Here is a 13,795-nt window from a genome sequence, read left to right as displayed (position 1 = left end):
CCGCCCATTCCCAGAAGCAGGCTCAGGGCAGATAACAACATGGAGAAAACAACAATTAAAACTTATAATTAAAATCAAAACAATATAGAACAATACAATAAAGCCATAAGAAAGTTATAGACCATAGATGGCGGTTTCAGTTGGGCACATTCTACAATTCAGCGTATTAATGATCTAAAAATACAGTGAGAGATGATAATAAGATGGTATCACAGCAAAGAAGGCCAGCAGATGGAATAGGATGCCCACTGCCTCAACCAAAGGAATAGCTCCATTTTGCATGCCCTACGAAATGGTAACAAGGCCCCTGATCTCTGTGGGGAGCTGATTCCACCAGGCCAGAGCCAAAGCCAAAATGGCCTTGTTCCTGGTTGAGGCAAGTTGGGATGCCCTTTGGGTCAGGGTCGGTCAGCAGATGTTGCAAGCCAGATTGTAACAATCTTCGGGGCACATATGGAAAAAGGCAGTCTCGTAGCTATGTTAGTCCAGGCCGCGTAAGGCTTTAAATGTCAAAACTAGATCCAGTACTCAACTGGTAGCCAGTGCAGTTGATACAGCACTGGTCAAATGCTTGCCCACATAGTCAATGCAGTCAAAAGCCAAGCCACTGCATTTTGCACCAGCTGGAGTTTCCAGATCAGTCCTAAGGGCAAGCCTGCATACAGCGAGTTACAGTAATCCAATCTGGAAGTGACCATCGCATGGATCACTGTAGCCACGTCCTGGGGGGATAGGTAGGGCGCCAGCTGTCTGGCCCACCAAAGGTTATAGAAGGCAGACTGGGCAGCCACTGTGACCTGGGCCTCCATTGAAAGTGAGGCATCCAGTGTCACTCCCAGGCTCTTCACCTTATGAGCCAGCACAAGAGACACACCGTCCAGGGTTGGGAGCCAAATGCAGGCTTCTGGTTTAATTCAGATGTCTTTCCATACATAGGCTTTCTGCTTCTACAAAGAATCTTTACAACACAGAGAAATAGTAGTTTATAGGACTGCTGCTGCCAGGATATTGTACACAAAGTATTGGGAGAAAAAAAAATCAGCTGCATGGTGCCCATAAGTGCTATAGAACTAACTGCAAGGTGCCCATCCTGTGGAGACATTCTGACAGCTGCCTGCATACAAATTGCAGGGGCTTTTTGCTTAGATCTTCTCCACTGTTCACTTGGGAGCAGTGACCATAACATCATTGATTTCACCATTTGTATAAATAGGGAGTTGCCCCAAAAGACCAGCACAACCACGCTTAACTTTAAAAGGGGTAAATTCTCTGAGATGAGGAGGCATGTGAAGAGGAAACTGAAAGGAAAGGTAAATACAGTCAAAACCCTTGGGGAAGCTTGGAGGCTATTTAAAACTACAACCCTAGAAGCTCAGATAAAATATATACCACAAGTTAGAAAAGGCACAAACAGGTATAAGAGAAGGTCTGCATGGTTAACAAACAAAGTAATGGAAGCTGTAAAAGGTAAGAAGGACTCCTTTAAGCGGTGGAAAGCTAGTCCAAGTGAGATTAATAAAAAGGAACACAAGCTGTGGCAAATCAAATGCAAGACTGTGATCAGGCAGGCAAAAAGGGACTATGAGGAGCATATTGCAAAAAACATAAAGACCAACAATAAAAATGTCTTCAAATATATTAGAAGCAGGAAACCAGCCAGGGAGGCAGTGGGGCCCTTGGATGACCAAGGGGTCAAAGGATTACTGAAGGAGGATAGGGAAATGGCTAAGAAGCTGAATGCATTTTTTGCCTCCGTCTTCACTGTGGAAGATGAGAAGTGTTTGCCGGCTCCAGAACCACTAATTTTGGAAGGGGTGTTGAAAGACCTGAGTCAGATTGAGGTGACAAGATTGGAGGTCCTACAACTGTTTGACGAATTAAAAAGTAATAAGTCACCAGGTCCAGATGGCATACATCCGAGAGTTCTGGAAGAACTCAAAGTTGAACTTGTGGATCTTCTAACAAAAATCCGTAATCTTTCATTGAAATCTGCCTCCGTTCCTGAGGACTGGAAGGTAGCGAATGTCACCCCCATCTTTAAAAAGGGTTCCAGAGGAGATCCGGGAAATTACAGGTCAGTCTGACTTCAATACTGGGAAAGTTGGTAGAAAGCATTATCAAGGACAGAATGAGTAGACACATTGATGAACACGGGTTATTGAGGAAGACTCAGCATGGGTTCTGTAAGGCAAGATCTTGCCTCAGTAACCTGTTGCATTTCTTTTGAGGGGGTGAACAAACATGTGGACAAAGGAGACCCGATAGATGTTGTTTACCTTGACTTCCAGAAAGCTTTTGATAAAGTTCCTCATCAAAGGCTCCTTAGAAAGCTTGAGAGTCATGGAGTAAAAGGACAGGTCCTCTTGTGGATCAAAAACTGGCTGAGTAATAGGAAGCAGAGAGTGAGTATAAATGGGCAGTCTTCGCAGTGGAGAACGGTAAGCAGTGGGGTGCCGCAGGGCTCGGTACTGAGTCCCATGCTCTTTAACTTGTTCATAAATGATCTGGAGTTGGGAGTAAGCAGTGAAGTGGCCAAGTTTGCAGATGACACTAAATTGTTCAGGGTGGTGAGAACAAGAGAGGATTGTGAGGCACTCCAAAGGGATCTGTTGAGGCTGGGTGAGTGGGTGTCAACATGGCAGATGAGGTTCAATGTGACGAAGTGCAAAGTAATGCACATTGGGGCCAAGAATCCCAGCTACAAATACAAGTTGATGGGGTGTGAACTGGCAGAGACTGACCAAGAGAGAGATCTTGGGGTCGTGGTAGATAACTCATTGAAAATGTCAAGACAGTGTGCGATTGCAATAGAAAAGGCCAACGCCATGCTGGGAATTATTAGAAAGGGAATTGAAAACAAATCAGCCAGTATCATAATGCCCCTGTATAAATCGATGGTGCGGTCTCATTTGGAGTACTGTGTGCAGTTCTGGTCACCGCACCTCAAAAAGGATATTATAGCATTGGAGAAAGTCCAGAAAAGGGCAACTAGAATGATTAAAGGGCTGGAACACTTTCCCTATGAAGAAAGGTTAAAACGCTTGGGGCTCTTTTGCTTGGAGAAAGGTCGACTGCGGGGTAACATGATAGAGGTTTACAAGATAATGCGTGGGATGGAGAAAGTAGAGAAAGAAGTACTTTTCTCCCTTTCTCACAACACAAGAACTCGTGGGCATTAGATGAAATTGCTGAGCAGTCACGTTAAAATGGATAAAAGGAAGTACTTCTTCACCCAAAGGGTGATTAACATGTGGAAATCACTGCCACAGGAGGTGATGGCGGCTACAAGCATAGCCAGCTTCAAGAGGGGATTGGATAAAAATATGGAGCAGAGGTCCATCAGAGGCTATTAGCCACAGTGTGTGTGTGCGTGTGTATTGGCCACTGCGTGATACAGAGTGTTGGACTGGATGGGCCATTGGCCTGATCCAACATGGCTTCTCTTATGTTCTTATGGAGAAGGATCCAGGATCCTGTAACCTTGACTCATAGATCAACTGTAAGGTGGTAGAGGCTAGGGAGTGCCAGAGCAATGGAGTACCTGTTTTCCCCACACACACATGAATGCTCATCATCTTCTGTTTGCATGTTATTCTAACCCTTGGGCATCTTCTCTTGTATGTGTTTATATCCCCAATCCTTTTCTTCTTGTTTATTTTTGTGTTTGTCTCCACCTCCTGGTCCAGCCATTTTGTACTGGCACCTACCTCCTTGCCTCAAAATTCTGAAGGTGCCTACAGGCTCAAAAAGGTTGGAAATTCCTGATCTGAGGAGTTGTTACGGAAATCATGGAATTAGGCCCTCAGTTTTAAATTTGTCTGAGTAAAAGAAGGAAGATGGACAACATTTATTACCCAAACTACCCTGTATCTTTTCTTTGTAAGAGAACATTTGCTGTTGATTTGAATAGAAGTGTGTTTTGTTCATTATCACAGTTACAACTATGCAGGGGTTGTTTTGTATAAAAAAAGGTGGTGGAGGTCATCCAGGGATTGTTATGCAGCTGCACATACTATTCAATGGACAAGGAGGTGGAACTCTCAGAAGGAGGTGGAACTCTCATAAAGGTTCAGGAGCTGCGCTCTTGTGAGCTCCCACTGAATCTGAGGCCTGCAACTATGAACAATAAAATTAACAGAAGCATAAAATAGCCTTCACACCTCCCTCCAGCTTCTATCTGTAATTGGTAAGGCCACTGGAGGGTAGGAAGGAAGCAGCCAGGTACCTCTCCACTGTGCCTGAATGTAGTTCAGCTGAAAATTGCCCTTCCCAAGGAACATTATTTGCATTTGATTTTGATCCCCGTGAACATCTTTGGAAGCCAGTTCTGGCTGGAAAGTGGGATAGAAATGTAATGAACTTCATGCATCAAGCTTATTCAGCATATTAACACACCAAACCAGGGCAAAATTACTGGCAGATGCAAAAATGTTGCAGTAATGAAAAAGCATTTCATAGAATCAAAAGTCTATTTCTCCCGATAGCTTAAATTCCTAGTCATGCATTTTTTCTTGTGACCCCAGAAGAAGTTATAAAGCCAACGCAAGAACTCAAACTCTTGGATAGTAGAGAGAATTTTTAAAAGAGAAATAGATTCATTTCTCAGCCACTCTTCAAGTGGGTCAGATATGATGGTAGGATTCAAGATGGAACACAGCCAATTGCAAGCATGCATTTTCTTTGTCATCTAGGTAAATGGGCTAGTCAATATGAAAATGAAACACAGAGATAAGTAGGAAGGAAACATCTTGTCAGAGTGGCACCAGTACCTTCATATTTCTATACCTTTTTCTCCTCTTGGTTTCAGACCATATTCAGTAACTATCTTCTGTATTATGCTATTTTCCAGGGACAGAGGAGACTGTTACATATGATCAGTGGAACAGAAAAATCCAAGCACACTTTGAAAAGCTGTTCTTTGTCTCTGAGAACCCAGCAGATCGTAATGAGAAGCATCCCACTCTGGTTCATAAACGAGGCATTTATAAAGACAGCTATGGAGCATCAAGCCCTTGGTGTGACTATCAACTAAGGCCTAACTTCCCCATTGCAATGGTGGTGGTAAGTGTTATATAAGTATGCTGTTCAGTTTTTCTGTGCCCCTTGGCTTAGTAACATAAGTTTTTAAATTTATTTTAGAACATTTCTATACTGCCTTTCAGCGCAACTCAGGGTATCCAAGGCAGCGAACATTTCAAACATTAAAACAGCATTTTAAAAATGTAATATATATATGTTCATTTGTTCATCTTCCAACATTATATATGCCATCAAATGTCAGCAATATGCTTCCACTTGGACGTAAAATCGAACATTAAACATGTTGGATGTAAATCCAGCATTAAAAACCACAACACTTAAAAACCAGTGGAGAACATTTTAGAACAATGCTCTTCTGTGGCAGAGCACAGCCTGTAAACGCCTCATCACACTTAACCTACTGGTGAAACCTATCATGTATTCTCCAGCCACAGCACTGTTCTCAGCACAGTAGTAACTGGACCAATTTAACCCAAATTAAAATAACAATAAAATATAAGATAAAACATGTTGCCATTGTGAAAGCTATAGCTGTAAAAGTGGAGGAGGGGAGCATACAGTCTATGTCTGTAGGTCAGCCATTCCCCTCTCACACCCAAAGCTAATTAGGCTACACTCAGTGTCTTATCAATAGGCACAGAGAAAACATCCTGGAATAAACTGAAAAGGTTTCAGCCTGTCAAAACAGCTGCTTTGAAGCAAAGAAGGATCCAAGCCAAAAAGTTTGAAAGAACAAATACCAGTTAAAAAAAGAGAACTTAGCTCTTCATGGAGCAGAACAAAAAACTACTGCCCAGCCAGCCAGAAATTAGAAAGTGTTGAATCTAATAAATAAAACATAACCATATAGGCACACAAATAGGGAGGTTGGCTAATAAGAGTAAGTGAGGGAATGCCAAATAAAACAACGTCTTCACCAGCTGGTGGAAGACAACTGTGTATATATAGAGAGAGAGGTGAATCTCCCTGGGGATGGAGTTCTGAAGTTTTGGGGCCACAACCAAGAAGGCCCTTTATTGGATTGCCACCCATCTAGCCTCAGAAGATAGGGGCACCTGAAGCAGGGCCTCTAAAGATGACTGAAGTGAACAGGTAGGTTCATATGAAAGCAAGCAATCCTTAAGCTTAATATCTTTAAATAGGTAGTATGATTTTGTGATGGTGGGCAGCTATTTCAAACTGCTTCTAAGATGCTCCCCAGACTCTTAACCTTATTGTAAAAATTTAAAGTTCCTGAAGAATAAACGTAATGTTAGCTCAGTATTTTCTCTTTGAGAGCCTGATCCACAACATTGCTGTGCTGTGCACTGCTGTGTGATTCTATAAGACACTGTCACTTTCCTTTCCTAGCAGACCTCAGGACTTAGGTGCAGAGATGACAAAGTCTACCAGCTATGCTGTAAGGCTTTCACTGTAAGATGTTATAGCTGCTTTCTTCAGCTACAACCGTGATCATGGTACTTTCACAGCAACCTAGCTGTTTTATCTTCTTGATTCCAAGTTTGCCTGATATTTGCAAAGGCTCAACTGCCAATACTGGCAACAGTGATGATGAGGAAAAGGGTTCTACCAGAGCAGCAGGGAAGGGTTTCTTTAAAAATATTAATTTTAGGTTAAAGAATAGAAATAATTGATGAAAGAAGGATTTAAAATGTAAGGTAAAGGAAGAATATGTGTTTGATGACCTTTTCTGATTTTGTATCCTTTTTAAATGGATTATTTTCTTCCTTTTTATGCCGCTTCTTTTTTTCTTTTTCTTTCTTTTTCAGGCACCGGAAATGTTTTCTCCTGAAAAAGCCTGGAAAGCTCTTGAAATTGTAGAGCAAAAGTTACTCGGTCCGCTTGGCATGAAGACGTTGGACCCAGAGTAAGTGTGGTAGAAAGTAAGCCAAAGAACTAAACTTCCATAAACAGCATTCTATCTGTAAACTGCAGTGCAGGATAAACCCTGTGGAGGCCGCTACACATTCGAAATTTTTGGGGGGCCCTCGCAAATTATCTCGTAATATCTCCTGCAGGCACCTTCTCAAAAGCCCCTTTGACAAAGCTGTAGGGGAGGGGCAGAGAGAGGCAAACTGGCCTTGGGCCCCTAAAGGCCTACTCGGCCTATTTGTTAATCCGACCCTGGTAAATTGGCACTGTGGAGTTGAGTTCTCCACAGTAGAAAGAAATGGGGTGCACAAGTCCAAAGACTCTACTGGAGAGGCCTTAATAAATGCTTTCTAAACCTTACTGGGGGGTGGGAGGATTGTATTCATTAATCACAGCATGTAATTAGAATATTTCACATGTTGTGAATCAACATAACAATACCTTTTAAATCAGAAATTTCTCTACTTTCAGTTATCTTTAACAGAAAAACACAATAGTGAAAGATATTTATAAAAATTTAACATTTTGTTAGATTAATATGAAATTATGTGAAAGAGACAAAGCTCTTAAATTCTATTTTGCCCTTTTTTGTATATCCATCTCTTTGAATTCACATCTTGAATACTCCATCTGTGTGCCCTGCAGAGTCAGTAGCTTTGCCTCTCGTCCAGTGATCCAAATGTTTGCCACTATGAATCTGATTGCACAAAGATACTAGATCCAGGCTGAACTAGGAGATCAAATCTCTATAGACGTGTCCTCTTTTCTGCTATCCTGCAGAAGGGTCAGGCCCAGGGCATTATGGATAAGCCCGTTCTTGGCTAAAAGACTCCCGCATACACAAAATTACATAAAATTAGAAAACAGGACTGCTGTGCTAGTAAAATAGAGCTCACACCCACTTGTGAGTTTTTGAGATAGTAGTGATGGCCTCTGTAATTCCATAATATTGTTTATAATTAACACCTATTAATTAATACTAGGAAATTTTCTAAATTCAGTACTGTTGAATCCAGATGGTTTCCTTTAAATAATTCTGTGGGCTGGGTCCTGTCAGTTTTTTCCCATCAGACCCTTCAACTTGATTTAAGGTACTCTGATGTCAACCCAAGAGGGTTTTGTATAAGCAGAAAGGTCCTAGTACTAGAAGAGTGTGCAGATGTCCATTCCCTATGTTTTGAATGCTCCTTTCTCTGAAGATATTTACTGCTTTCTTTCTTTGCTCATTGCAGTGATATGGTTTACTGTGGTGTGTATGACAATGCCTTAGACAACGACAACTACAATGTGGCTAAAGGATTTAATTACCATCAAGGGCCTGTAAGATTTGTGCTTCTGCAGTTTTCAACATTATTTTCCTCAGTGGATTTCAGTGTTCCTAACCTAAAAGATGTTACTATAATACTGCTTCTGTGTTGTGTTCTTTTTCAGGAGTGGCTTTGGCCCATTGGGTATTTTCTTCGTGCCAAATTATACTTTGCCAAGTTAATTGGTCCAGAGATCTATGCAAAGACTGTGTTTTTGGTTAAGAATGTGCTTTCTCGGCACTACATTCATCTTGAGAGGTAAATTGAATTTTCTTTATACAATTTGGAAATATTAAGGCTTGATAATATTCATTTGATTCCAAGACCAAAAGACTTCTCCCAGGTTAAGAACAAAAAAGGGAGCAATAGAGAATTAAGGTATATGCAGTTGTTACAAATATGGTAATAGACATGTTAATTGGGATTAAAATGTCACCATTTTGTAAGCTACGTGGTATAAGACTAACAAAAAGAGAAATGGTGTTCAGCTTTAAGTTATTGACCAAACTGAAGCCAGAGTCCATCAAAAGCTATTTCAGCTCTGATACTTTAATGCCTCAGCTCTAAACTCTTACTTGGAAGTTGCTCTCAGCCTTGTCCCTGCAGAAACCACAAGTGATGCTCAAAAAGCCTCCTGTGCCCTGGAGCTGGAGAAAAGGTGATGCAAAAATGCACACCTCCAGCAAGCAGCTGGTATACTGAGCACACTTGTCAGCCTTCCTGCCTCTTGTAAAAGATCTCCTGGGTGGAATTTGAGAAGGCAAATAATAACTACTATTACTGTTACTACTGCTTTACAGTATGCCTTTTTCACTGAGACTGAAGGCACAGTGCAAATCAATGTGATCCATAGAATGAAATGCTTGAAAAGCATGTAATGGGGCTACAATTACAACAGTCTGAAACAAAACATAAACTGGTAGACTATTTTCTGCATTAATATATAAAAACAAAGCAGTGAGAATAAGATAACACATTCTGTACATACTAGTATTGTTCACACTCCTGTTGTTTTCATTATAATACCTCTATAAAAATGTCCTCTTGACCAATTCTATTTTACATAGGGCGTTTTCGCACTGACCTTAATCGGCAGCGACGCCCCTCTTCATCGCGCAGGATCTGCGCGGATTTCGCACCAATTGCCGCGGAGCACCCGGAAGAGCCGCAAAGTCCCGCGGCTTTTGCGGCGCAAATGGAAACCGCCAAAAACCAGTTTCCGTTTGTGCCGCAAAAGCCGTGGGACTTTGCGGCTCTTCCGGGTGCTCCGCGGCAATTGGTGCGAAATCCACGCAGATCCTGCGCGGTGAAGAGGGGCGTCGCTGCCGATTAAGGTCAGTGCGAAAACGCCCATAGTTTCCTGGTGTCTCATTTCCCTTTTCCTGAAAGGTGTGAGAGATTCCATGCAGAATAATGTTATTCTAGACCTTTACCCAATGATTTTTTCATAGTTTAGTTTGACCTTGCTTTCTATTTGCTAACATAGGTTAGTCCTATTTTGTTCTAAATCCAAAGTTTCATCCAGCAGAAAAATACCCTGATGGAAGAAAGAGAGAATTTTTGCCTGTTCTCACCTTCCATAGCAGACCTGACTGTCTCCTCATGCTGTTCCTAGGGTTCACTGGTCTCCAGATGCATGATGGGGGGGGCCTCTTTGGGCTGCAAGAGGGGAGGCAGGGAGATCTCACTTCACTGATGAAAATCCTTCTGTCAGCAAAAGTTTTGTGCAGGATCCAGCCCATATTATTGTATCTGATTTTTAATATCAAACTCTTGTCATTCCAAATTATTTTGAACATCTTCATGTGACTCAGTCTTTATGTGAGATTTGTCCTCTTCTTAATGTGATATTAAATTAAAATATTAAATCATTCTAAAAGGGATTTATTACTTTGTTTTCTCTTGTTTCTGCAGATCTTCTTGGAAGGGGCTTCCTGAATTGACAAATGAAAATGGGCAGTATTGCTCCTTCAGCTGTGAATCTCAGGCCTGGTCAATCGCTGTCATCCTTGAGGTTCTCTATGACTTGTAGCAGTGGTGATCTGCCTCAATGAGTCTGTGTGCTTTGTTCTCAATTTAAGTACCCTAGCTTGTCCTGTTGTAAAATCCTGCTTTCCCACTGTTGCACTGTGAACTTCCCTGGTTTTAGAAATGGTTTATACCTGTTGTTCTGACACACTTGTTTGTGGATGCTCATTCTTTGGAAATTTCACTAGAATATATATTTTAAACTACTACTGAGGACTAGAAGCTGATAAACTAAAAGCACCTTCACTGAGAATGTAGTCAAATATATCAATAATAAATATGTGAATTAACTGAATACTGGAGCAGGCTTTAAAGTGTAAGACCTTTCTGTTGCAGCAGGATTTCCTTTTCAAGACCCTAATTTTTTAGTATTTCAGATTAAGTTTGCAGTGCCTTCTGGATCCCAGGACTAAACCTGCATCTTTAAAGCAAGCCGAAGGAATACTGAGAGCCCCACTGGATGTGTCTGAGTTAAGGAGCAAAAGAGGGCATGCAAGTGAGGAGCATAGAACTCTTATTGAAACCAGCTGCATATCTTCTTTCACTTCCCCAGACAGTTTTCCCCACCTCATTTACAGAATTGAAGACTGGCTGAGTGATGGAAGGAGTTGAACTGTGAACAGGCAGCAGAGTCTGCTTTCCTTGCTAATGTATGTTCTATTTGCTTTTTAAATTGGTCTCTCAAACCCCTCCACTTTCCACATGATCTCAGCAAGATTCAGATTTAAATGCATAGCTCTGCACTGTACTATCTGGGTCAGGGATCCCTAGCATGGTGACCAGGAGTGCCATGGCACCTACTGACACCTTTTTCTGGATCTGGCCAAAAGTTTTTACAAAGGAGTTGGGGCTTTTGTCCAGCGAGACCTTTCATAGGCCATTGGAGATCTGATTGGCTGTGAAGATTTTTTTTAAGTTGCTTCAACAACAGCTGTCACTATAGCTCAGGGATTGTGTTACTGATGGTGTATGCAAGACAATACGTTAAACAATATGTTCATTTTGAAAGCATCCTGTTAAACAGAGCTGCCACCTGAAATGTTGAAGAATTACTATTAGAGATATGAATGAGCTCACTCCCTGACATTCTGTGGTTGGCTCTGCCTTCTGTGGCAGCCATTTTGTATTTGTGCTTACTGCCCTGTGTCAGAATTGCAGAGGTACCCCCAGGGTCACAAAAAGACTGGGGACCCCTAGTCTAAGTTGGTCCTGAGCATTTTGTGTGGGGTTTCTTTTTGGCCTCAGAAGTGCATCCCAGAAGCACTTCTCTTGCCAAGGTTTTTGCCCTTTTGTCTGCTAAGCAAGGGAGGGTCACAAAGGGACTATATATTGCACTTCAGTTTTAACAGCATTTTGTGCAAACTTTCTGATCCCCTAGAACAAATTAGCTGCTCACCAAATTCCTAAGCAGGACACATCAAAGGGCAGTCATTTTCTGAGAGTCTTCTTGAAGTCTAGGTCATAAAAGCATTTTGTAAACAGACTTTTGTCTTTTAAGAACAGTGCCTGTGATATTCTCTGTTACCCAAAGGTAACACTATAACTGAATTATTGATTGACCATCTGATACAGTGCATTCATGGCAATAAAAGTAAATGAAACTTACAGAAAAGGGTGAATCGGTTTGCTCATGTTATCTGGAGTCAGTGACGAGAAATGGTAGTTCTGTGACTTTTTAAAAGCTGTTTTCATTCATTCAAGTAACAGTAAAAGTGGTAATAGAAGATAGTCACAATACAATGACCATTTTAAATCCCTTGCTGTGGTGGCTGCCTTATTTGGTAGGATACTGTATGGAACCAAAATGCCTTTCTTCCTTTTAAAACCATTTGGCAAATTGGGCAATACCAAGTGAACATCTCACTCTACAAAGGCAGCTGCCAAGAAGAACAATTCACAGCTGCTTCCTGACAAATAGTTATTTATATACCAACCTTTAGTGACCTACCTGCAAGAAAGGATTTTTTCTGTTGCATACTGTTCTAAGAGATTCCTTTTTCTTGATTCAATCCAACTTGTTGTAAGTGCTGTGAGTGAAATTTAGTGAAAGTATCTGGATCTCCAAAACTTGGTAGATTGTGCCATTTTCTCAGTGAAATTGATCAGCAAAAGCCAGATTAGGTAGCAACATTTTCTGGACTGCACACAGAAATAGTAAGTTGCATGAATAAAATACATTTGTGCTAACAGTGCAGATGAGTGTAGTGAGTATGTGTAATAATATTTTATAGTGTACTTTAATCATTTCAGCAATGTTTATCACAGAGCAAAATCATAGAGCTGGAGGTTTATCTGAGGACTTGCCAAGGATAGCAGGATAGTGGATTTAATACTCTGCTAAAGTTGCACTTTAGTGTATGTTGCATTTTGAAAGCTGATGTTACTTTGTCCGTACTGGTATTTTGAAACTGAGAATAAGTTTAAGAGATTTTAATGGTAGACACATACTTCATCTTAAGCATACATGATTCTGTGACCGAATTTCATTTGATCATTCATTTTTAAACACTGTACTGTAACAACTTTCTAAAAAGCAGCTGTCTAGTTTGACATTCCTCATAGAGTTCAATAATGGGTAATGAGTGGCTAACTAAAAAGTTATGTATCAGGGTTTTTTGTGGGCTTGGGGTTTTTATTAGAAGCAGTCATATAAAATAGATATTATCCCATTTAGATTTTAAGAAATAATTTGTTTGAAAGAGGATGTTAAGGGAAAATGTGCCAGCCTGAGTCAATCTGATGGGAAAATCTGACATTTTAAGATCTCAGGGCATTCAGAATGCATTTCAGTGTATAGCTAGAAAACCTGCTCATTTGCAAAACCTACTTACTTGAAAACTAGGGTCACTTTATATAAACAAGCTGCAGTTGTCATGCTCATCTTTGAGTCTTATCTTGGAAAAGGATTCTGCACCTGAACAAGTTGGAAGGCTTCACTGAATTCCTTCCAGTCATATTACCTTTCAACAGGTTGAGTGACACATTTGGTGTTTTGACCATATGAACTGGCAGAAACTTTCATTAGTTTTAAAGAGTACATTTGCAAGTTGGTGTGCTTAATATTGTCAAACCCTACGGTCAGATATTTGGAGCCAAACCTAGATGTGACAAGCAGCAGCTCCACATGTTTGAGTGTGGAAGTGCCCCAATTGTACAGAAATATGGGAGTGGATGCTAATATGCTATTACCTCCCTGCAGCTTCTCCTGCCAAGCATTAATTTTCTCGGCTGGATAAAGAGCATTGAAGGGGAGGGTTCTGAACGAGGGATGGGGAAAAACCAGAGGAAATGTTGGTTTGTTTCATTTTGTGATTCATTTGATTTCTGAACTAGTTCATGTTTTGTTGGTTTGTTTGGTTCAGAAGGTGTAAAACTCACTGGGAGTCTTCAGTAGGCTCTCCTCCACCCACCTTCCAAGTTTGGTAAAGATTGAATTTGGAATGTCCAAGTTATAGCCCCCCAAAGCAGGTGCCCCAGGAAAGCTGAGCTTCAGCTCTCACAACAGCTCTTGGTGCTGCAGAATGGGAGCTCTGTGCTTAGTTCCCAGA

At 41.1% G+C, this 13,795-nt stretch overlaps 1 protein-coding gene across 1 annotated transcript in view; it reads left to right on the top strand.

The window, feature by feature from the left end:
* Nucleotides 1-11,859, top strand: part of AGL (amylo-alpha-1, 6-glucosidase, 4-alpha-glucanotransferase) — a 62,583-nt gene extending 50,724 nt beyond the window's left edge. The window contains exons 30-34 of the mRNA XM_060232200.1: nt 4,850-5,061; nt 6,810-6,907; nt 8,145-8,232; nt 8,344-8,477; nt 10,134-11,859. Coding sequence (XP_060088183.1) covers nt 4,850-5,061; nt 6,810-6,907; nt 8,145-8,232; nt 8,344-8,477; nt 10,134-10,251 — 650 coding nt within the window. The 3' untranslated portion in view covers nt 10,252-11,859. The remainder of the gene's footprint in view (nt 1-4,849; nt 5,062-6,809; nt 6,908-8,144; nt 8,233-8,343; nt 8,478-10,133) is intronic.
* Nucleotides 11,860-13,795: the final 1,936 nt, after the last annotated feature.

This window comes from Heteronotia binoei, chromosome 2, assembly GCF_032191835.1.
Source record: "Heteronotia binoei isolate CCM8104 ecotype False Entrance Well chromosome 2, APGP_CSIRO_Hbin_v1, whole genome shotgun sequence".
Classification (NCBI taxonomy): domain Eukaryota; kingdom Metazoa; phylum Chordata; class Lepidosauria; order Squamata; family Gekkonidae; genus Heteronotia; species Heteronotia binoei.
The sequence above is the reverse complement of the archived record's forward strand: the minus strand, read 5'-3'. Positions and strand labels throughout refer to the sequence as shown.